Source organism: Lucilia sericata, unplaced genomic scaffold, assembly GCF_015586225.1.
Source record: "Lucilia sericata isolate MDLA Ls3-8-SP2 unplaced genomic scaffold, ASM1558622v1 Contig001941F_arrow, whole genome shotgun sequence".
Taxonomy (NCBI): Eukaryota; Metazoa; Arthropoda; class Insecta; order Diptera; family Calliphoridae; genus Lucilia; species Lucilia sericata.
This window is the reverse complement of record NW_023995815.1, coordinates 43,440-67,500: the sequence shown is the minus strand read 5'-3', so window position 1 is coordinate 67,500 and position 24,061 is coordinate 43,440. Positions and strand designations below refer to the sequence as shown.

Below are 24,061 nucleotides of genomic sequence, written 5' to 3'. Positions count from 1 at the left end.
GGATTGATTGGTACGCCCGGGAGAATGGGAGTTGGGAAAGTGAAGAGGTGAAGAATAAACATGCTGTACAAAAGTATGAATTGTTAAAGTATTTAACACCGCCACCCTTAAAATGGATACCGATAGCTTTGGATGGTTGTGTAAGAGCTGAGGTTTTGATGTCGGGAGAGATGGTGGAATTGCAGGATGTTAAGAAAATCAAAGAAGTTGTAGAAGAAAGCAACGAAGTTAATGTCACGGTGGGCATTCCGAATGCTATTAAGCCGAATATGAACAATTTTGTGTAAGTTGGAAACTATAGCCTATAGACTAGACTAGGCTAGACTAGACTACACTAAACTAGAATACACTAGACTAGACTATACACTAGACTAGACTATAGACTAGACTATAGACTAGACTATAGACTAGACTATAGACTAGACTATAGACTAGACTAGACTATAGACTAGACTAGACTATAGACTAAACTATAGACTAGACTATAGACTAGACTATAGACTAGACTATAGACCAGACTATAGACTAGACTATAGACTAGACTATAGACTAGACTATAGACTAGACTATAGACTAGACTATAGACTAGACTATAGACTAGACTATAGACTAGACTATAGACTAGACTATAGACTAGACTATAGACTAGACTATAGACTAGACTATAGACTAGACTATAGACTAGACTATAGACTAGACTATAGACTAGTCTATAGACTAGACTATAGACTAGACTATAGACTAGACTGTAGACTAGACTATAGACTAGATTATAGACTAGACTATAGACTAGACTATAGACTAGACTATAGACTAGACTAGACTAGACTACACTAGACTAAACTAGACTAAACTAGACTAGACTATAGACTAGACTATAGACTAGACTAGACTAGACCATAGACTAGACTATAGACTAGACTATAGACTAGACTATAGACTAGACTAGACTATAGACTAGACTAGACTATAGACTAGACTAGACTATAGACCAGACTAGACTATAGACTAGACTATAGACTAGACTATAGACTAGACTATAGACTAGACTATAGACTAGACTATAGACTAGACTGGAGTATAGACTAGACTATAGACTAGACTATAGACTAGACTAGAGTATAGACTAGACTATAGACTAGACTAGACTATAGACTAGACTATAGACTAGACTATAGACTAGACTATAGTCTACTCTATAGCCTGGACTATAGTCTACTTTATAGCCAAAACTATAGTCTACTCTATATCCTAACTTATAGTTTTCTAGAGTAGAGTCTAGTCTACAGCCTGCAAAAGTGGGTTGATCCTACAGTACACTTTTAAAATTCTGTTGTAGCTTAGAAGTGGTTTTTGCCGGTTTTCGTAACTATCGCAAACAGAATTATTTGACCAGTAAGCATCAAGTGAAACTAATGATGGGCGATCTTATACTGACTAGTGGCTTATCGACTTCGCCCATACAAAATAGTTTAAACTTCTTGATTTTATATGCCTCCGGAGTTTTGGTAAGCCTAACTTCTGTTGTGTTATGCAAAACATCCTATAATTCCCATAACAATTACAGAATCTTCCCGAGCAACTGGAATATTGGCCCGCTATTATTGCCACCGATTTAGCCATTTCGAGTAAAGGACAAGAAACTACTTTGGGAGCTACTTTAATAGCCAATTCCAAGCGTTATCTGCAAAAGGAAAATGCCATACCATGTATACACCCAGAAGACGATTTCGAAATGGATTCAGTTTCTACCACCATACAGCTAGAAGAAGAAAGCGAAAATGAGCAGGAACATGAAACTTCAGACGGCAAACCTTTAATCCATAAAGAAACAAAAAAGTCCTATTGGCAAAGTATGTTAAAGAAATTGAAACTTAACAATAGAGAAACTAAAGAAAAAGCAGAGGAATTAAACAATTTCCGAGAACTTCTCGATGAAAGTGAATATAACTGGTGGACTAAGTTTTACAACTCGGGCTTTATAGAGCCTTGCACAGCAATATCCGATTTTAAGCATAAATTGTGTATCTATCAAAATGAATTGGAAAAACAACCCGAGTTTAGTTACCTAAATGACTGGGCCGAACCGCTTAGCATGGTGCACGGTGTAAGATATAAGAAAAATGCTTTACCCAAAGAAGAAATCTATGCTACTCTTAAGCTTCATATCAAAATAACCCCTTGTATATGTGGTCGCTCCCAAGGAGGTGGTGAGGGAGATGGTCAAATGTTAAAACCTTTAGCTACCGCTTTAAATCCTCGTTATCAAGCTCAGTTGCAATCATTAGCCGAATTAGTTAAGATTATGGTAAGAGTGTATATAGTCCAAGGATTACAATTTCGTCCATGTGAAAATAACTCACAAGCTGACTCGTATGTTAAAGTGCAATTGGGTCAAAAATATATAACAAATCGTGCGGATTATATTCCCAATCAAAGTAATCCTGTATTTGGCAAGTGCTTTCAATTGGAGGGCATGTTGCCCAGGTGAGTCAATTTTTATAGTTTTATATAGAAAAAAGACCACACAATATGTATTAATAACATTCGAGAAGAAACCAACTAGTAAGCAATGTAGCTTATTTAAAACTCACTTGATAAGCAATTTAATTAGATTATTTTTATAGAATAAAATCTTTATTATTATACACATTTAACTTGTGTCAATATTAAGGTGATACCTAATGCAAGGGACACAAATGATATGGGAGCCAGATAATCCAGATAATCCGATAGTGTGGCCTATAATCCAGTTTATAGTTAATAGTCTAGACAGTATGAAGGTCTATCGACAGGTCTACAGTCTGGACTATATTCCAGTCTATAGTCCGGACTATAGTCAAGTCAACAGCCTGAACTATAGTCCAGTATAAAGTCCGGACTATAGTATGGACTGTAGTCGAGTCTATTGTATGTGCTACAATCTATACTATAGTCGATTCTTTAGTCTATAGTCTATATAGTCTGGACTATAGTCGAGTTTGTAGTCTGGACTATAGACGAGACTGTAGTCTGGATTATAGTCGAGTTTGTAGTATGGACTATAGTCGAGTCTATAGACTAGACAATAATCGAGACTGTATACTTGAGTATATATAGTTTGGACTATAGGTCTATATTCTGGACTATAGTCGAGTATATAGTCTAGAATATAGTGGAGTCTATTGTCTGGATTATAGTCTCGTATATAGTTTTGTCTATATTCTAGTCTGGACTGTAGTCTATAGTCAGAACTATAGCTATAGTCTAGTCTATAGTCTAGACTACAGTCTATAGTATGGACTATAGTCTAGTCTATAGTATGGACTATAGTCTAGTCTATAGTATGGACTATAGTTTAGTCGTTATACTTTGGTTTAGTCTATAGTGAGGACTAAAGTCTAGTTTAGTCTGTAGTCTGCACTATAGTCCTACGGTCGAGTCTATAGTATGTACCATAGTCTAGCCCATAGTCTGAATGATGGACTTTGCTATAGTCTGGATTACGAGCTGAACTATTATCTTGTCTATAGTCTTGTAGTAATCGATAGTCCGAACTATAGTGTAGACTACAGTCCAGTTGTAGTTTTCACTTAAATAATATAATCTATGATCTAATGTAGTCTACAGTTAGGACTGCAGTATAATCTGGTACATAATGTAGTCTATAGTTCAAGCTGTAGAATAGAAGCCATTTATTGTCCAGTTTATAGTCTAGATTTTGTCCCGTCTATAATATCGACCTTAGTCTGAACTTTAGTCTATTATAATACAATGTGCTGTACTGAAAAGCAAAGTCATTAAGAAACTATTTTTACTTTAGTAAAAATAGTTATGTCTGCACTGGACTCTAGTTTATAGTCTGAATTATGCATCTTAAGCATTTAGTATATATTCAGTGCCTTTAGTTTAGTTTTTCTTTTTCGGTAGCGTGTACATGATCAGCGCTATTTCTGAAAAAGTACTTAGAGTCAAATTTAAAATCGAAGCCTTCTGTAAAATCTAAGATAAGTACCATCCTAATAACAAATAAATCTCTTCAATTGTAAAATAATTTCTTTGGTTTTCCCAGTTTAAGTGCATTGAAAGTTATTTTTAGATCAATTCAAATATTTACAAGGACACCAGATTTTTAGAAACATTTCACAACATTGAACACTTTTACATGGCGATTTTGAAATATTTTGAAGAGGAATTGACTTACTAGACATCTAACATAGATGTTGACATCAGTTAGAAACAGAGAGAGAAGTGTAAAAGCACTTCAGAAATCATGATAAGTATATTGACTTTGGGCGACCCTTTAAATATTATGGTTAAACTTCTAAACTTTGAAATTATTACAAAATATTTCAAGAATCATTGATAAACGATGGAACTAGAATTGTAATAGATATAATGTTTCTATGTTTACGGCCCGAATATTAATGAAGCTTATAGCAGATTTAAAAGCTTTTTACTGTATTCAAAGCTGTATTACTAATAATGTTATATGATTTTATAAAATGTGTGCAAACATGTCCGTCCATTAATTTAGATTCAAAAGTTTAAACATTTATTCCTTAAGATTTACTTCCCTTCTTTCTTTTTAATAAAACCACTCAATGTGGCATCTCGGTTGAAAAAAATCTCAGAGCAATAATAGTAAAAAAAACAAGTGAGAGTGTTATATTCGGCTGTGCCGAATCTTATATACCCATCAACAAACCGTATGCCGTAAAAGGAATGCTCCCCTATAAATATCAGATTGGTATTTGGAATATGACTTAAGTCAATTATGTACCGAGCTCTTTTGAACTAACAGAATATTAATTGTGTGTCGAATTTCATGGATTAACTCGCATTTTTAAGCCAGTAATAAGCGTTAAAGTAATTTTCTGAAAATTGATCTTACATAAAGGCCTTACAAAAAGTACCTTTTGAAGAACGAAAAATACCAAATTATAGGTTTTCACTTAATCCGGCCTCTATATACTTAATTTTTGTCTGAGCATGAACGAAAAATCTCAATTTTTGATGAAATTTTCGGAGATTGTCTCGGATTTTTGCTCATATCTTCGTAATTTATGTACCGATATTGCTGATTTAAATAGCGTTTTTCCTATGCGTATGTATGTCTAGAAAACTAATTATTGAAAATTCTAATCTCGCTGATATCTGGGGTCTTCTGAAAGCTAATTTTAACATACAGACACGCCCGGGGGCATGTTACCTTGATGAGAGACACCAATATCTCTAGTCTGCCGGGACTATAAACTGGTAATGATCAAATGTATCCTTGGTCTTTCCTTGGTATGATTTGAAATGAAGTCGAACCAGAGAGCCACATAATCTGGTACTACCGGCTAGTTGCCCTCAGTTGCTTGAGGTTCCCTCGTGATCTACGTAGTGGCTGTAGTTAAAACCCAAATTTGTGGGAAGAGAATGTCAGTTAAAGGACTGATGCACGGTGAAATCTATAATTCGGAATAAGTTCGGTATTGTTGCCGAATGACAATAGAAATGAGTTGGTGGTAAATGTATATGATACAGGATAAATGTAGGGCTATACGGATCTCATCTGCCCGTATACCTGGAGTGAGTATGTCGGATATTGTTCTATATGAAAGTGTCGGATTAATGAGAAGTGTACTGGGTTGAATGGTGATAGATGAAAGGTATCTTACACAAGTGATACCACTGATACAAAGGGCCGTTAATGAGTCGTTTCAAAAGCTCGCCCTCTTGGGTGAAAAAGACCACCGGGAAATAAGGCAGGAGTTCACGGAAAGCACTTTGACATTCATACACACAGACAGACGGACATGACTAAAACGACTCCGCTATCTATAAGGATCCAGAATACATATGTATATACTTTATAGGGTGGGAAAATTATATTACAGAAGAATTAGGGTATATAGTATGGACTATATTCGAATCTATAGTTTGGACTATAGTCAAGTTTATACTCTAGACTATAGTCGAGTCTATACTCTGGACTACAGTCAAGTCTATAAACTGTTCTATAGTTGAGTCTAAAGTCTGGACTATAGTCGTATCAGTAGTCTGGACAACAGTCTAGTCTATAGTCTGGACTATCGTCGAATCTATAGTTTGGGCTATATTCTAGTCTATACTACAGTTAAGTCTGGAATATAGTCTATTCTAAAGTCTGGACTATAGCCAAATCTATAGTTTTGACTGTAGTCAAGTCTATAGTATGGACTATAGTTGGGCCATATTATGGACTATAGTCGTGTTAATAGTCTGGACAATAGTCTAGTCTATAGTCTGGACTATAGTCGAATCTATAGTTTGGGCTATATTCTAGTCAATACTACGGTTTAGTCTAGTCTATAGTCTGGACTATAGTCTAGTGTGTCGCCTGGACTATAGTCTATTCTATAGACTGGACTATAGTCTGGACTATAGTCGAATCTATAGTTTTGGCTGTAGTCAAGTGTATAGTCTGGACTATAGTTGGGTTTATATTCTGGACTATAGACGAGTATATAGTCGAATCTATAGTCTGAACAATTGTCCAGTCTATAGTCTTAACTATAGTCTAATCTACAGTCTACTGTATAGTCTGAACTACAGTCATAGTCTAGTCTGAACTATGGACCATGCTATAGTCTGGATTGTGAGCTGAACTATTATCTTGTCTAGACTGGATTGTAGTCTTGTCCTTACACTAATTGATAGTCCGAACTATAGGCTAAACTATAAACCAGTTATAGTTTTCACTTTATGCTATACACACAATTGGGACGAACGACGAATTTTTCGGAATGAATATTCGTCGTCAGAAATAGAACACACTTGGGTATATGAAATGTACACAATCATTGCGTATGACGAAATTCGTCGTACGTAACGAACTATGCGATAGGTTTATTTCTATTTCTTAGGCAGACGAACGACGAATTAATTGGGGAAAATTGTTTTAAGACCAATTCCGGTAGCCCGAATTTGCTGAAATTTTGCGGTTGTGGGTACAGCTAATGACAATAAAATATTATGTTCGAATATTCGAAATTATATTCGAAAATTCGAAGTTATGTTCGAAAAATGTTTTATGCTCTTAAAATAATCTCTGGGTCATAAAAACTAAAAATAAAATTTTCGAAAATTCGAACTTAAGTTCGAAAATTTTTTAAAGCCATTAAAACTAGTTCTCGTGGCCTGAATTGTCTGAAATTTGGCAATCTGAAGTTCACTTGATGACACTACAATTCTATGTTGGAATATTTAAAATTAAGTTCTAAATTTCGAAGTAATGTTCGAAAAAATTTTGAAGCTGTTAAAATAATCTCAAAATTGGAGATATTCACAAAAATATAATTTTAGTTCTTTTCGAGGCCAATTTCTTACATTTTCTAATTTCGAAATAATGTTCGAATAAATGCTGTTAAAATTATCTCAAAATCGTGGAGATTCACAAAAATATAATTTTTGTTCCTTTTTCTTACTTTTTCCAATTTCGAACAAACAAATTTTGAAACGAATTCGCAGTACGAATAATTTGATTGTGTTCAATTCGACGAATTTACGCAACGAATTTTTGTCGATTAGTTCGTCGTGCTATACGAAATTCGTCGTTCGTCCCAATTGTGCGTATACCATTAATCTGGGCTTTAATATAGTCTATGATTTACTCTAGACTACAGTTTTGACTACAGTAAAGTCTGGTATATGATATAGTCTATAGTCCAAACTGAAACGCGAAGCCAATAAGACAATAGTATGAATTATGATCTCGTGGTCCCACTTAAACTTTTGCCAAATATGTTTCGTCGTGGAAACAATCGGAAGATAAGTATCATCCTAATAACAATTGAATCTCTTCAATTGTAAGATAATTTCTTTGGTTATCTCAGTTCAAGTGCATTGAAGGTTATTTTTAGATCAATTAAAATATATACAAGGACACCAGATTTTTAGAAAAATTGCACAACATTTAACACGTTTACATGGCAATTTGGAAATATGTTGAAGAGAAATTGACTTAGTAGACATCTAACATAGATATTGACATCAGGTAGAAACAGAGAGAGAAATCGAAATCGAATTCCGAAATCTTGATATTTTGACTTTGGGCGACCCTTTAAATGTTATGGTTAAACTTCTAAACTTTGAAATTATTACAAAATATTTCAAGAATCATTGATAAACGATAGAACTAGAATAGTAATATTATGAGTCTATGTTTACAGTCCGAATATTAATGAAGCTTACAACAGCTTTAAAAGCTTTAAGCTGTATTAATAATGATTTTATAAAATGTGTGGAAACATATCCGTCCATTAATTTAGATTTAATCTCAAAATTTCAAACATTAATTCCCAAAGATTTACTTCCCTTGTTTCTTTTTAATAAAACAACTCAATGTGGCATCTCGGTTGAAAAAAAATTCTCAGAGCAATAATAATAAAAAAAACCATAAATCCAAACTAAAGCTTGAATAAAAATCTAAATATAAATATACAAAAGATCAAGAACATAAATTTAGTCGTCTTTTAAACGTTGAACACTCAATTTGATAATCTTCAACACTAGAGTAAACAAATACAACAATGACGAGATCGGTGATAAATTATACACATTTGTTATGGATCGTTTTAAGTCTCATGCCATGTTGCTGGACATATGAAGTGCCTAAAGCCACAATTAAAGTATTCTATCCCAAAGGTTTTGAGGTGTCCATACCAGATGAAGAGGGCATAACATTGTTCGCCTTTCATGGCAAATTAAATGAAGAAATGGAAGGTTTGGAGGCAGGAACTTGGGCTGTTGATATTGTAAAGCCCAAAAATGGACGTTGGATATTTAGGGATCGCATTACTCAGCTTAAATTTGGTGATACCTTGTATTACTGGACCTATGTTATCTACAATGGTTTGGGCTATCGTGAAGATAATGGTGTGTACGTGGTGCAGCAGTATGCTAATACAACAACAACTACTACTACTACTACAGCTGTAACGGATATACCAACAAAAACCACTACCTGTAGTTCAGCGGTGACCATGGTTAATGGAGCTCCAGCACTCTGTAGTGGTCAAATTATATTTAAAGAAAATTTTGAAGGCCATAGATTAGATTCTAACCACTGGTCCCTAGAGAGACGTATACCTCAACAACCCGACTATGAATTCAATATGTATCTGGATGATGTGTCAGATGTTTTGCAAGTAGACGGTGGTATGTTGACCATTAAACCCAAACCCACCAGTCAACATTATCATGCTGATGTTCTTAAGAAAACCTTTTCGTTGGGTTCAAAATGCACCGGTAAATTGGATACAGATGAGTGTGTGTTTCATCCTAAAACGCAAAATAAATTAAATCCCTTGATAACGGCGCAAATCACTACTAAAGGTAAATTTTCTTTTAAATATGGCAAAGTAGAGATAAAAGCTAAAGTGCCTGGCGCCATGTGGGTGTATCCACAACTATGGCTAGAGCCCTCCAAGCACACTTACGGTACAAGTGAATATCATTCGGGACAAATGCGTGTGGCTCATACTATAGCCAATGGAGAAGAGGTAATGCTGCATGGTGGTTTGCTCTTAAATGCCAATGAACCCTGGCGTTCGGCAAAAATGTGCGAATATCAATTTAAACAACTTAATTTAACGCATGACTTTCATTTATACGAACTAATCTGGACCCCAGATTCAATCACTGTAGCGGTAGATGGTCAAGAATATTGTTGCATCAAAATTACCGATGACAAACAAGCCTTTAAAAATCTTCATTTAAATAACCAGTATTTACCAAATCAGGATCTTTTGAATGCTGGTTCCAATTGGGCTCCTTTTGATGAGGAATTCCATTTGACCTTGGGCTATGGCATTGGCGGTAATAATGACTTTAAAGATGAGTTCCACTGGAAAGAGGAAAAGCCCTGGCCTAATACTGATCCTCGTTCGAAGAATAAATTTTGGAAAAAAATTGCCAACAATTTGAATTGGTTAAGTAATGGTGATTTGCGAGTGGATTTTGTTAAAGTATATGCCGTGTGATTAAGATCAAAATTTTGTTAATTGATTTAATGTTTTTTAATATTTTTACTAATAAAAAATATCTGATAAAAATATTTATTGTTTCCTTTAAAAGAAGTCTATAGCATTTGTACCGGTGAACGAAAAAAGGAATAACATGTTCCCACGACATCGTTTATTACTTAATTCGTGTTTTGAATTACTATTTTGATATTACTCTGTTCACACGACTCATTGGTAATTAAATTTGACACCAATATAGTGGGGAGGGTATTATGGGTTTGTGTGTTTGTAATGCATAGAAATATTGAGTCTACACCAAGCCAATCGATTCAGAATTATTTTCTGAATCGATTTAGCGATATCTATCTGTCCGTCCAATGATAAGATCGCAATTTTCAAGCTAATTTGATCAAATTTGACACATACATATGTATATTTCTTTTAACCAAATTCATTTATTAAATTATATATATTGGTATCGTGAGAACATGGTATAAGAAACCAAAATCCACACAAAATTTAATTTGACTTATTAAATCTTTTTGTTTGCTGCCATACTTAGCTTAAGGATACAGAATCAATCTTTATATAAAACCGGATTATAAATATTTTATAAGATATATACAATGTTTAATAGACAACAAAGAGAATGACGACTTTAAGAAATAAACATACATATACATATGTACAGTGGTGGCTACGATTTTAGCACACTTGGTATATGTTGCCTATAACATAAAATATTTCCTATAGTTCTTAACTTTTTTAACAAATTATTTTTTATGCGTAACACATGTCCTTCGATGATCACGACACATTACATTTTGTTCCACTACTTTGTTGCATATAGATTTTTTTCTTTCCAAAGTACATCTACCCCCAAAAAAATCTGGACATAAATTTAGCACAAAATTAAAAAATCATTAAAAAATTAAAAATAAAACAAAACAACCGGCTATATTTATCTTATTGCACTTAAAATTTTATATTTTGTGGAATAGTTGCAGATTTTGATAATATCATTTCTCCTCCTGGACATAATCTTCACCAGAACCCTCTAGAAATTTCATGACATAAATATTAACTTTCAGCCCATAAATTGGCAAAATTCTTGGTGATTTCTGCTTTTATTTGTTGGTCCATATCATGTTATATGTTCTCTATTGAATTGGAATCGAGAAAATATACTGGGCACTGCAAACATGACAATCCCGCTCGCTTCCAAGCAGCTCATCTCAGCACTTTTAGCATATTTACGGTCGATGTCGACCAAAAAACGCCATCTTTGTCCTCCGATTTTTTTTAATAAAGTATTTAAGATCCTATTTTGATAGTCATACGGATCCATTTCTGCATCCAACATCAATATAGGACCAACAGCACGCCAAGAAAATGCAATGAATACCATGAAATTTCCCCCTATTGTGATATATGATTTCTCTGGAACACTTTAGCTTTATCTGCATGATTGGAGGATACTAGTTGAAGATTAATAGGATCAAATTTGATGGAAAAATGTAATTATGTTGTACTCCAAACATGCAGCAACAACCAAAGTGTACATTTAAAACCATAAAACACAATGGGTGAAATATGACGAATTCGGAGGCGTTTTCCGGGCGTAGTGGAGGTTTTATACGCAAGGTGGATGCACAAATGGATCAGTATGACTATCAAAATAGACTGTTAAATATTTTAGTAAAAAAATTAGTGGACAAAAGTTCAGTTAAATGGCGTTTTTTGGTCGACAATGACCCAAAATATGTTAAAAGTACAGAGAGGAGCTTCTTGGAAGCGGGCGAGATTGACATGTTTGCAGCGCCCAGAATAATTTCTAGATCCCAATCCAATAGGGAACATATTAAACGAAATGGTGCAACAAATAAAACACAAATTCCTAAGAATTTTGCCTATTTATGGGCTGAAAGTTAAAATTTATGTCATGAAATTTCTAGTGTGTACTGGTGAAGATTATGTCCAGGAGAAGAAATTATGTTATCAAAATGTGCAACTATTCTACAAAATATAAAATTTTAAGTGCAATTACATAAATTTATCCGGTTTCTTTGCTTTATTTTTAATTTTTTAATGATTTTTTTTATTTTGTGCTAAACTTATGTCCAGATTTTTTTGGGGGTAGATGTACTTTGGAAAGAAAAAAATCTATATGCAACAAAGTAGTGGAACAAAATGTAATGTGTCGTGATCCTCGAAGGACATGTGTTACGCATAAAAAAGAATTTGTTAAAAAAGTTAAGAACTATAGGAAATATTTGATTTTATATTTAACAGATACCAAATGTGCTAACCTCATGGCCGCCACTGTATGTATATGGATAACACTTCTCGTCTCAGTGATGCGTATAAAAACGCCAAGATAATAATCAATATTTTTTAAAACTGGAATTTATTTAAACACAGTTAAACTAATTAAAAAAACAAATAACAATATTTAGTAAGGCAAATACGACTATATGATACCTATACTGGAGATTTATCATAACCTACATATAAGAGCTTATATCGATTTGAGATATCTTTCAGTCCTTAATGCCGGAAAAAGTTCTAATATTATGTACATATGTATAAGCATACATATATTACCCCGATTGGTCACACGTATCAGATATATGATATTTTTATTGAAAAAAAATGGAAATATATATTAGAGAGCCCTCGCCATTTATAGAACAAAGAAATTGAAATCCCTTTGATAAGAAAATTTTTAATAAATTTGTGGCAAAAATAAAAAAGCGCATATCTCTAGTTATGCAAAAATTATGTTTTCACACTTTTACAATATCAGTACTGAACTGTAAATGTAAATTTTTCATAAAGATCAGATCAGTAGTTTTGAACATATCGAATTTTTCAAATGTGTTTTACTATAGTTTTGTATTTGAATTTAAAACTGTAAATCATTCTTCTGAAAAGTACAAAAAATAGCTTAAGTACTTTTGCCTTTTTATCATAGAAATATTGCAGCTTCCTCTAAAACGAGATAAATTTTAAATTTTGTAGTTTTTAGTCACAAATCAAGCAATAAAAAATTTATTTGAAACTTGTTGTAAAGTATCCGTAAAGGTCAAAAATGCAAAGATCTTTATGTATTTAATTTGAAGTGGATATTTTTATATAAAGTGACCAGATGGTTTCGGAATATGCGGTACTAAAAGTCGGTATTTTGAAAGAGTTGAATTTGGAGAAAAATAATCTTATAGAAAAGTGGAACTTAATAAAACTCAACTAACTAACTAACTAACTAACTAACTAACTAACTAACTAACTAACTAACTAACTAACTACTAACTAACTAACTAACTAACTAACTAACTAACTAACTAACTAACTAACTAACTAACTAACTAACTACGAACTAACTACACTAACTAACTAACTAACTAACTAACTAACTAACTAACTAACTAACTAACTAACTAACTAACTAACTAACTAACTAACTAACTAACTAACTAACTAACTAACTAACTAACTAACTAACTAACTACTAACTAACTAACTAACTAACTAACTAACTAACTAACTAACTAACTAACTAACTAACTAACTACTAACTAACTAACTAACTAACTAACTAACTAACTAACTAACTACTAACTAACTACTAACTAACCTAACTAACTAACTAACTAACTAACTAACTAACTAACTAACTAACTAACTAACTAACTAGCTACTAACTAACTAACTAACTAACTAACTAACTAACTAACTAACTAACTAACTAAATAACTAACTAACTAAACAAGTTAGAACTTATAGTCGGGCATGACCGACCTTATGCTACCCTACACCAGCGAGTTTGTTACAAACTTTGATTATTTTTTAAGAAGTATTTTAACAATTAGTTGACAAAAAAAGGATAAATTCCGGTTGATGGTTTTATATCTACATCAGTTATTTATACAGAATATTATCGTGATATTAGTGTTTATAAGTGAATTTTGGCCATCAAGTCATTTTCTGAAGATTTTGAATGGGGGATTTGGTCATATGAGGCCTGATCATTAAGACTTATATAAAACTAAGTTATGCTGGTTTTTAAAGTAATACAAGAACCAAAGAATAAATACAAGAACATTTAATATATTTATGAGTTCAAAAGCCCTATTCAAGGTTTACATGGACACACAGACGGACGGACGCGCAGATAGCTAAATCGACTCAGAAAGTGATTCTGAGCCCATTGGAATAATTTAAGGTGGGTGTAGGACCAATATTTTTGGGTGTTACACACATCAGCACAAACGCATAATACACTTCTCACTATAGTGGTGTAGGGTATAAAAACACGCGTTTGCATATTTTGGTTTCCCTCAATATCACACTACTTATTTTATGAACTTTTCTAATTCTGAATGAAAAAAGGTTTAGCAAAAAAGTCATGTTCGAGATATACAATTTATTACAAATTCATTTCAGTTATTATTAAAATACAAATAAATTTATAAATGTTATTGTTCTTTGTAAAAATAAGTAATACAAAAAACAAATAATTTTTTTTTTTAATTACAAAGTTTGCTGATTATTTTATTTAAAGATTGTGAATATAGAATTTAAGATTTTTTAGAAATTAAAAAAAAAAATACTAAAAAGTTGAAAATTTTATTTATTCAAACCATTTCGTTAAATAATTTTATTTGTTTTATAGAGAACACATTTTGGAAGTTTCGGTATTTAATCGCAGAGATATTAAAGATGAGACCATTGGCTCCACCTTCATAGATTTGGAAGATAGATGGCGCTCTAAACATAGAGCTACTGTGGGAATTGCAAATGAATATTGTAGGTAAGTTAGGACTAACTATAACTAACAAGAAAAGTTCCCTATACGAAAAAATCCCTAACAGAATTATCACAGAAAATTATATATTTTTTTTAATTTAAGCTCTGGTTACAACCGATGGCACGATTACATGTTGCCCTCCGAAATTTTAAATGAATTGTGTAAGAATAATGATCTTAGACCACCTAAGGTAGTGGGGAATATGATAGAAGTGGATGGTGTGGCATTTGAAGATGAAACAGACATTGCAACGGGTGAGAAAAAATTTTCTCTCTTCAAATTTTATGCATAAGATAATAACTAGAACTAAATAATAACAATAACTAAAGATACTAACTATTAAACTAATTTTGCGCTAGGCCCTAGACTACAGACTAGAATACATACCAGCCTAAATACAATACTATAGACTAGACAATAAAATAAACTATAGACTACTAGAATATACTATAGACTGGACTACAGACTGGACTACTAGACTACACTATAGACTAGACTATAGACTAGACTATAGACTAGACTAAAGACTAGACTATAGACTAGACTATAGACTAGACTATAGACTAGACTATAGACTAGACTATAGACTAGACTATAGAATAGACTATAGACTAGACTATAGACTAGACTATAGACTAGACTATAGACTAGACTATAGACTAGACTATAGACTAGACTATAGACTAGACTATAGACTAGACTATAGACTAGACTAGACTAGACTATAGACTAGACTATAGACTAGACTATAGACTAGACTATAGACTAGACTATAGACTAGACTATAGACTAGACTATAGACTAGACTACAGACTAGACTAGACTACAGACTAGACTAGACTAGACTACAGACTAGACTATAGACTAGACTATAGACTAGACTATAGACTAGACTATAGACTAGACTATAGACTAGACTATAGACTAGACTATAGACTAGACTATAGACTAGACTATAGACTAGACTATAGACTAGACTATAGACTAGACTATAGACTAGACTATAGACTAGACTATAGACTAGACTATAGACTAGACTATAGACTAGACTATAGACTAGACTATAGACTAGACTATAGACTAGACTAGACTAGACTATAGACTAGACTATAGACTAGACTATAGACTAGACTATAGACTAGACTATAGACTAGACTATAGACTAGACTATAGACTAGACTATAGACTAGACTATAGAATAGACTATAGACTAGACTATAGACTAGACTATAGACTAGACTATAGACTAGACTATAGAATAGACTATAGACTAGACTATAGACTAGACTATAGACTAGACTATAGACTAGACTATAGACTAGACTATAGACTAGACTATAGACTAGACTATAGACTAGACTAGACTAGACTATAGACTAGACTATAGACTAGACTATAGACTAGACTATAGACTAGACTATAGACTAGACTATAGACTAGACTACAGACTAGACTAGACTACAGACTACAGACTAGACTATAGACTAGACTATAGACTAGACTATAGACTAGACTATAGACTAGACTATAGACTAGACTATAGACTAGACTATAGACTAGACTATAGACTAGACTATAGACTAGACTATAGACTAGACTATAGACTAGACTATAGACTAGACTATAGACTAGACTATAGACTAGACTATAGACTAGACTATAGACTAGACTATAGACTAGACTATAGACTAGACTATAGACTAGACTATAGACTAGACTATAGACTAGACTATAGACTAGACTATAGACTAGACTATAGACTAGACTATAGACTAGACTATAGACTAGACTATAGACTAGACTATAGACTAGACTATAGACTAGACTATAGACTAGACTATAGACTAGACTATTGACTAGACTATAGACTAGACTATAGACTACACTGTAGACTAGACTATAGACTAGACTAGACTATAGACTAGACTATAGACTAGACTATAGACTAGACTATAGACTAGACTATAGACTAGACTATAGACTAGACTATAGACTAGACTATAGACTAGACTATAGACTAGACTATAGACTAGACTATAGACTAGACTATAGACTAGACTATAGACTAGACTATAGACTAGACTATAGACTAGACTATAGACTAGACTATAGACTAGACTATAGACTAGACTATAGACTAGGCTATAGACTAGGCTATAGACTAGACTATAGACTAGACTATAGACTAGACTATAGACTAGACTATAGACTAGAATATAGACTAGACTATAGACTAGACTATAGACCAGACTATAGACTAGACTATAGACTAGACTATAGACTAGACTATAGACTGGACTATAGACTAGACTATAGACTATACTATAGACTAGACTATAGACTAGACTATAGACTAGACTATAGACTAGACTATAGACTAGACTATAGACTAGACTATAGACTAGACTATAGACTAGACTATAGACTAGACTATAGACTAGACTATAGACTAGACTATAGACTAGACTATAGACTAGACTATAGACTATAGACTAGACTATAGACTAGACTATAGACTAGACTATAGACTAGACTATAGACTAGACTATAGACTAGACTATAGACTAGACTATAGACTAGACGTTGGACTAGACCATAGACTAGACTATACACTAGACTATAGACTAGACTATAGACTAGACTATACACTAGGCTATAGACTAGACTATACACTAGACTATACACTAGGCTATAGACTAGACTATACACTAGACTATACACTAGACTATACACTAGACTATAGACTATACTATAGACTATACTATAGACTATACTATAGACTATACTATAGACTAGACTATAGACTAGACTATAGACTAGACTATAGACTAGACTATAGACTGGACTATAGACTAGACTATAGACTAGACTATAGACTAGACTAGACTAAATTATAGACTAGACTATAGGCTAGACTATAGACTAGACTATAGACTAGACTATAGACTAGACTATAGACTAGACTATAGACTAGACTATAGACTAGACTATAGACTAGACTATAGACTAGACTATAGACTAGACTATAGACTAGACTATAGACTAGACTATAGACTAGACTATAGACTAGACTATAGACTAGACTATAGACTAGACTATAGACTAGACTAGACTAGACTATAGACTAGACGATAGACTAGACCAGACTATAGACTAGACTATAGACTAGACTATAGACTAGACTATAGACTAGACTATAGACTAGACTATAGACTAGACTATAGACTAGACTATAGACTAGACTATAGACTAGACTATAGACTAGACTATAGACTAGACTATAGACTAGACTATAGACTAGACTATAGACTAGACTATAGACTAGACTATAGACTAGACTATAGACTAGACTATAGACTAGACTATAGACTAGACTATAGACTAGACTAAAGACTAACCTAACCTAAGTTTTTCCTAGATTGCACTAGTACTTCTTTCAATCACCACCACTGTACAATGTGAATGTACTTATAAGTAAATTATACCTTATTTAACAATATTAACATCTTCTTTAAAATCATATTTACAGTTTCCACTTACTTTAATTATAACTACCATTAAGCCCACAGTTAGAAAAACACCCACACTATAATTTCTTTCTCTCTTTTTCCCCACCTCCCTTAGCTGAAGATTTACAGGAACGTTTATCCTTAACTGTCCTAAGAAATTTTCAACATTTACCCTCCTTTGGTTATAAACTTGTGCCACAACATGTTGAAACACGATCTTTATATCGTAATGAATGTCCAGGTATTGAACAGGTAAATTACCAACAACTACAAAAAAGCAAGTTGTTAAGTTATAAAACTTGTATAATTTTAACTTTACAAATTAACCTTTTGTTAATAATAAATTGAAAAATTATATAAAATCAAAAGGGTAAAATACAACTCTGGATAGAATTATACGATGGTAATCTAAATATACCGCCACCCATAGACATAACACCGCAGCCACCACAAATCTATGAACTGCGTGTCATAATTCATAATGTTACTGAAGTAGTTTTGCAAGAAAAGAATATCTTCGGTACTGCTATGAGTGATATTTATATCAAGGGGTGAGTAAGTTTCGAAAAGAAATATGAAAAATTGAATTTTAATTATTTTGTGGTTAACAAAATAATGATTGAAAATGCGCGTTTTATTATTATAATTTTTTGTTTGTTTTTGTTTAGTTGGTGCAGCAATTTTGATGAATCTCAAAATACAGATATCCATTACCGTTCCATTAATGGTGAAGGCAATTTTAATTGGCGCATGTTATTCCCTTTAAAATATTCAAATAATGAAGACATGGTTAGTAAGTAATGTTGTAGTCCATTAGAAATAGTAGTATTGACTCCAATTTACAAACAATTTTTAAGGTTTTATTTACATTTTCATTTAAATGAATAACGGTTGTTATTATTAATTTTAATTGAATTTGTTTTTGTTACAAAATCACAACGATTGATTGCAAATAATTATGTGTTAATTAGTAAAAAACATTGGTGTTCAATATCATGCATCTGCAATGGATTCATTTCGAAAATTAAATATTTTTTGAAGTAAAAATAAAACCTACTAGAACTTTGTATAACAAATTTTAAGAAATTATTTCTTAAGATTAAATTATTTCATTAACATTGGGAGGTTTTATAATCAAGAAACAGAAATGAAGATATGAAAAACACTCAAGAAAAAATGGTTATAAATACATTTTAATCCAGAACACCATAGCCCAGAAAACGACTAAGTAAATCTGGACCAGAGTCTATTATCAACAGTCGACATAGACTATAGCTATAGTATATAATATGAGGTCAATAAACTAAGTAGTCTGTAACGAATTGCCTGATTAGACTATTGTTGATAGCCTGAGAAATATATAGTCAGTAGTCAATCTGTTAGAATATCCTCTAGTCCATAGTCGGAGAAAACAATACTCCATAGCCTGAGTATAATATAATCAGTAATCGGAGTTGACTACACTCGATAGTTTGTGTAGATCTGATCTGACTATAAGTAGCCCATAATCTGGGTAGACCTATAATCCATAGTCTGTATAAACTATAGTCAATTACCTGAGTACACTATAGCCACCAGTTTCGAATACTACAGCCAATAATAATAGTATAGACTATAGTCAATTGTATAAGTAGACCATAGGTCAAAATTTGAGCAGACTATAGTGCAAAGTCTATGTACTCATACTATAGTCCATAGCCTGAATACACTATAGTCAATAGTTTGTGTATACATAGCCAATAGTCATAGTATAGTATAACATGACTATTGGCTGAGAAGCAGAAATGCAAGCCGCGCCGCAGCCGACTTCATTCGGCTCAAAAGCTTAAGCCGGCTTAAACGTAGCCGCTGATATAGTCTGAATACAGTCCATTGTCTTATTAAATTATAGTCTACATGAAAACTGTCTTAACAAGACACATTCTATACGAAAACTGTCTTAACAGACAGTCTTAACAAGACACTTTTCTATATGAAAACTGTCTTAACAAGACACTTTTCTATATGAAAACTGTCTTAACAAAACAATTTTCTATAAGAAAACTGTCTTAACAAGACAATTTTCTATAAGAAAACTGTCTTAACAAGACACTTTTCTATAAGAAAACTGTCTTAATAAGAGACTTTTCTATAAGAAAACTGTCTTAACAAGACACTTTTTTATAAGAAAACTATCTTAACAAGACTCTTTTCTATAAGAAAACTGTCTTAACAAGACACTTTTCTAAAAGAAAACTGTCATAACAAAGCACTTTTCTAAAAGAAAACTGTCTTAACAAGACACTTTTCTAAAAGAAAACTGTCTTAACAAGACACTTTTCTATATGAAAACTATCTTAACAAAACTCTTTTCTATATGAAAACTGTCTTAACAAGACACTTTTCTAATAGAAAACTGTCTTAACAAGACACTTTTCTAAAAGAAAACTGTCTTAACAAGACACTTTTCTATAAGAAAACTGTCTTAACAAGACACTTTTCTAAAAGAAAACTGTCTTAACAAGACACTTTTCTATAAGAAAACTGTCTTAACAAGACACATTTCTATATGAAAACTGTCTTAACAAAACACTTTTCTATATGAAAACTGTCTTAACAAAAAACTTAACAAGACACTTTTCTATAGGAAAACTGTCTTAACAAGTCAATTTTCTATAGGAAAACTGTCTTTACAAGTCACTTTTCTGTAGGAAATCTGTCTTATCAAGACACTTTTCTATAAGAAAACTGTCTTAACAAGACACTTTTCTATAAACTGTCTTAACAAGACACTTTTCTATAAACTGTCTTAACAAGACACTTTTCTATAAGAAAACTGTCTTAACAAGACACTTTTCTATAAGAAAACTGTCTTAACAAGACACTTTTCTATAAGAAAACTGTCTTAACAAGACACTTTTCTATAAGAAAACTGTCTTAACAAGACACTTTTCTATAAGAAAACTGTCTTAACAAGACACTTTTCTATAAGAAAACTGTCTTAACAAGACACTTTTCTATAAGAAAACTGTCTTAACAAGACACTTTTCTATAAGAAAACTGTCTTAACAAGACACTTTTCTATAAGAAAACTGTCATAACAAGACACTTTTCTATAAGAAAACTGTCTTAACAAGACACTTTTCTATAAGAAAACTGTCTTAACAAGACACTTTTCTATAAGAAAACTGTCTTAACAAGACACTTTTCTATAAGAAAACTGTCTTAACAAGACACTTTTCTATAAGAAAACTGTCTTAACAAGACACTTTTCTATAAGAAAACTGTCTTAACAAGACACTTTTCTATAAGAAAACTGTCTTAACAAGACACTTTTCTATAAGAAAACTGTCTTAACAAGACACTTTTCTATAAGAAAACTGTCCTTAACAAGACACTTTTCTATAAGAAAACTGTCTTAACAAGACACTTTTCTATAAGAAAACTGTCTTAACAAGACACTTTTCTATAAGAAAACTGTCTTAACAAGACACTTTTCTATAAGAAAACTGTCTTAACAAGACACTTTTCTATAAGAAAACTGTCTTAACAAGACACTTTTCTATAAGAAAACTGTCTTAACAAGACACTTTTCTATAAGAAAACTGTCTTAACAAGACACTTTAACTGTCTTAAATATAGAAAACTGTCTTTAACAAGAAAGACACTTTTCTATAAGAAAACTGTCTTTAACAAGACACTTTTCTATAAGAAAACTGTCTTAACAACACAATTTAACTAAACACTTTTCTACATGAAAACTGTCTTGGCAAGACATTTTTCTATAAGAAAACTGTCTTAACAAGACACTTTTCTATATGAAAACTGTCTTGACAAGACACTTTTCTATATGAAAACTGTCTTGACAAGACACTTTTCTATATGAAAACTGTCTTGACAAGACACTTTTCTATATGAAAACTGTCTTAACAAGTTACTTTTCTATATTAAAACTGTCTTGACAAGACACTTTTCTATATAAAAACTTTCTTAACAAGACACTTTTCTGTATGAAAACTGTTTTAACAAGACACTTTTCTATATGAAAATTGTCTTAACAAGACACTTTTCTATATGAAAACTGTCTTGACAAGACACTTTTCTATATGAAAACTGTCTTGACAAGACACTTTTCTATATGAAAACTGTCTTGACAAGACACTTTTCTATATGAAAACTGTCTTGACAAGACACTTTTCTATATGAAAACTGTCTTGACAAGACACTTTTCTATATGAAAACTGTCTTGACAAGACACTTTTCTATATGAAAACTGTCTTGACAAGACACTTTTCTATATGAAAACTGTCTTGACAAGACACTTTTCTATATGAAAACTGTTTGGATAAGACATTTTTGTATATGTAAACTGTCTTGACATGTTACTTTTCTATATGAAAACTGTATTGACAAGTCACTTTTCTATATGAAAATTTTTGCTGAGTGTCAGAAGCTGTAACCTTATAATAAACACGAGATAAATTAACATAAAACACCAACAAAATCAAAACAGCAAACCTTAACATTCACACATAAATAAATATATATTAGAATTTATCACCAACTAACATGTTATCACTCAATCTTACAACACACAACCACATACATACATACGTACATATAAAGGAATATTTATTTAATTATCCTTGAGTTAAGATACAACCAATAAATTTATTTTACTATATTTTATTACTGCAGTTGGTAACCAAACATCGTTCTGGCTTAATGGAAGAATATGAACTAAAACAGCCTGCTATTCTGTCGCTACAAATCTGGGATAATGATTTTATATCACCCGATGATTTTCTTGGTTCTTTAGAAATCAATCTATCCGGTTTTCCAGAACCCTATGACAGTGCCAAAAAATGTGAATTATTAGATGTAACACAATCCATAACTTCTTATGGCTCAACTATCAACAGGGTGGCAAAAAAGAAGTCTCAGCGAAAATTATTAAATCTTTTTAAAGAGAAAAAAGTTTCAGGTTGGTTTCCCATAAGAGGAAATCTAAAGGATTCGAATAAAATGGGTCATATAGGTTTAGCGGGTAAAATGTATCTGGAATTGGAAATTGTAACAGAAACAGAGTCTAAATTAAATCCCGTTGGTTTGGGTAGAAATGGTCCACATGCTTTAGTAGAACCAAAGTAAGTTATGGATCAAATTTTTATGTTTTTGTTTTAATTATTTTCTTTTTTTTTTAGTCGTCCAAAAACTTCTTTCAATCCCTTAACCAATCCTTTTAAAGCTGTCAAACACATTTTGTTGCCCAAATTGAAAAAAGTTGTTTTTATTTTATTAATTCTATTTATTGTGGGTTTTGCATTATTGCAACTTGTTGCTAAATTTCCCGTAATTATGTCTGGTTTGGGTTATTAATTTTTGTGAAAATGTTAATATTGATGTCATTGATCTCGTTGCCCAGAAGCTTTTATCTTTTTATTTTATTTATTTTTTGTGACAATTTAATATGGATCTTATGTATGTATTTATGCTTGTGTGAAATGTTAAAATATTTTTATTAAAAAAAATTAAATATTATAAATGAAATATACTTTATACTTTGGTTTACAGTCTATAGTAACGGCTATTGTTAATAATCTGAGCCGACTATGGTCGATAGTTTGAGTACATTGTAGTATATAGTCTGAGCGAACTCTTTGCAGATTATAGTCAATAGTTTAAGTAGACTATAGTCGATAGTCTGAGTAGATTATAGTCGGTAATCTGAGTAAATTATAGCACACAGTCTGAGCAGACAATAGTCTATAGTCTGAGCAGACTACAGTCGATAG

The 24,061-nt window shown here is 32.1% G+C and overlaps 2 protein-coding genes across 2 annotated transcripts in view; both read left to right on the top strand.

The window, feature by feature from the left end:
• The window catches only part of LOC119613048 (otoferlin-like), a gene marked incomplete at its 5' end in the record, with an annotated part of 27,694 nt that extends 4,049 nt beyond the window's left edge, over positions 1–23,645 (top strand). The window contains 10 exon segments of the mRNA XM_037968988.1: positions 1–283; positions 1,340–1,508; positions 1,568–2,487; positions 14,644–14,781; positions 14,881–15,032; positions 18,403–18,539; positions 18,657–18,838; positions 18,956–19,076; positions 22,965–23,413; positions 23,471–23,645. The exon segment at positions 1–283 is cut by the window's left edge and continues 478 nt beyond it. Coding sequence (XP_037824916.1) covers positions 1–283; positions 1,340–1,508; positions 1,568–2,487; positions 14,644–14,781; positions 14,881–15,032; positions 18,403–18,539; positions 18,657–18,838; positions 18,956–19,076; positions 22,965–23,413; positions 23,471–23,645 — 2,726 coding nt within the window.
• LOC119613047 (gram-negative bacteria-binding protein 3-like) lies at positions 8,447–10,061 on the top strand. Its single transcript, XM_037968987.1, has one exon. The coding sequence runs from the start codon at positions 8,538–8,540 to the stop codon at positions 9,987–9,989; it is 1,452 nt and encodes a 483-aa protein (XP_037824915.1). The 5' UTR covers positions 8,447–8,537; the 3' UTR covers positions 9,990–10,061.
• Positions 23,646–24,061: the final 416 nt, after the last annotated feature.

What these genes read in the sequence shown, in the direction of transcription:
- LOC119613047 (XM_037968987.1), top strand. Translation starts at nt 8,538, where the DNA reads ATGACGAGATCGGTGATAAATTATACACATTTGTTATGGATCGTTTTA.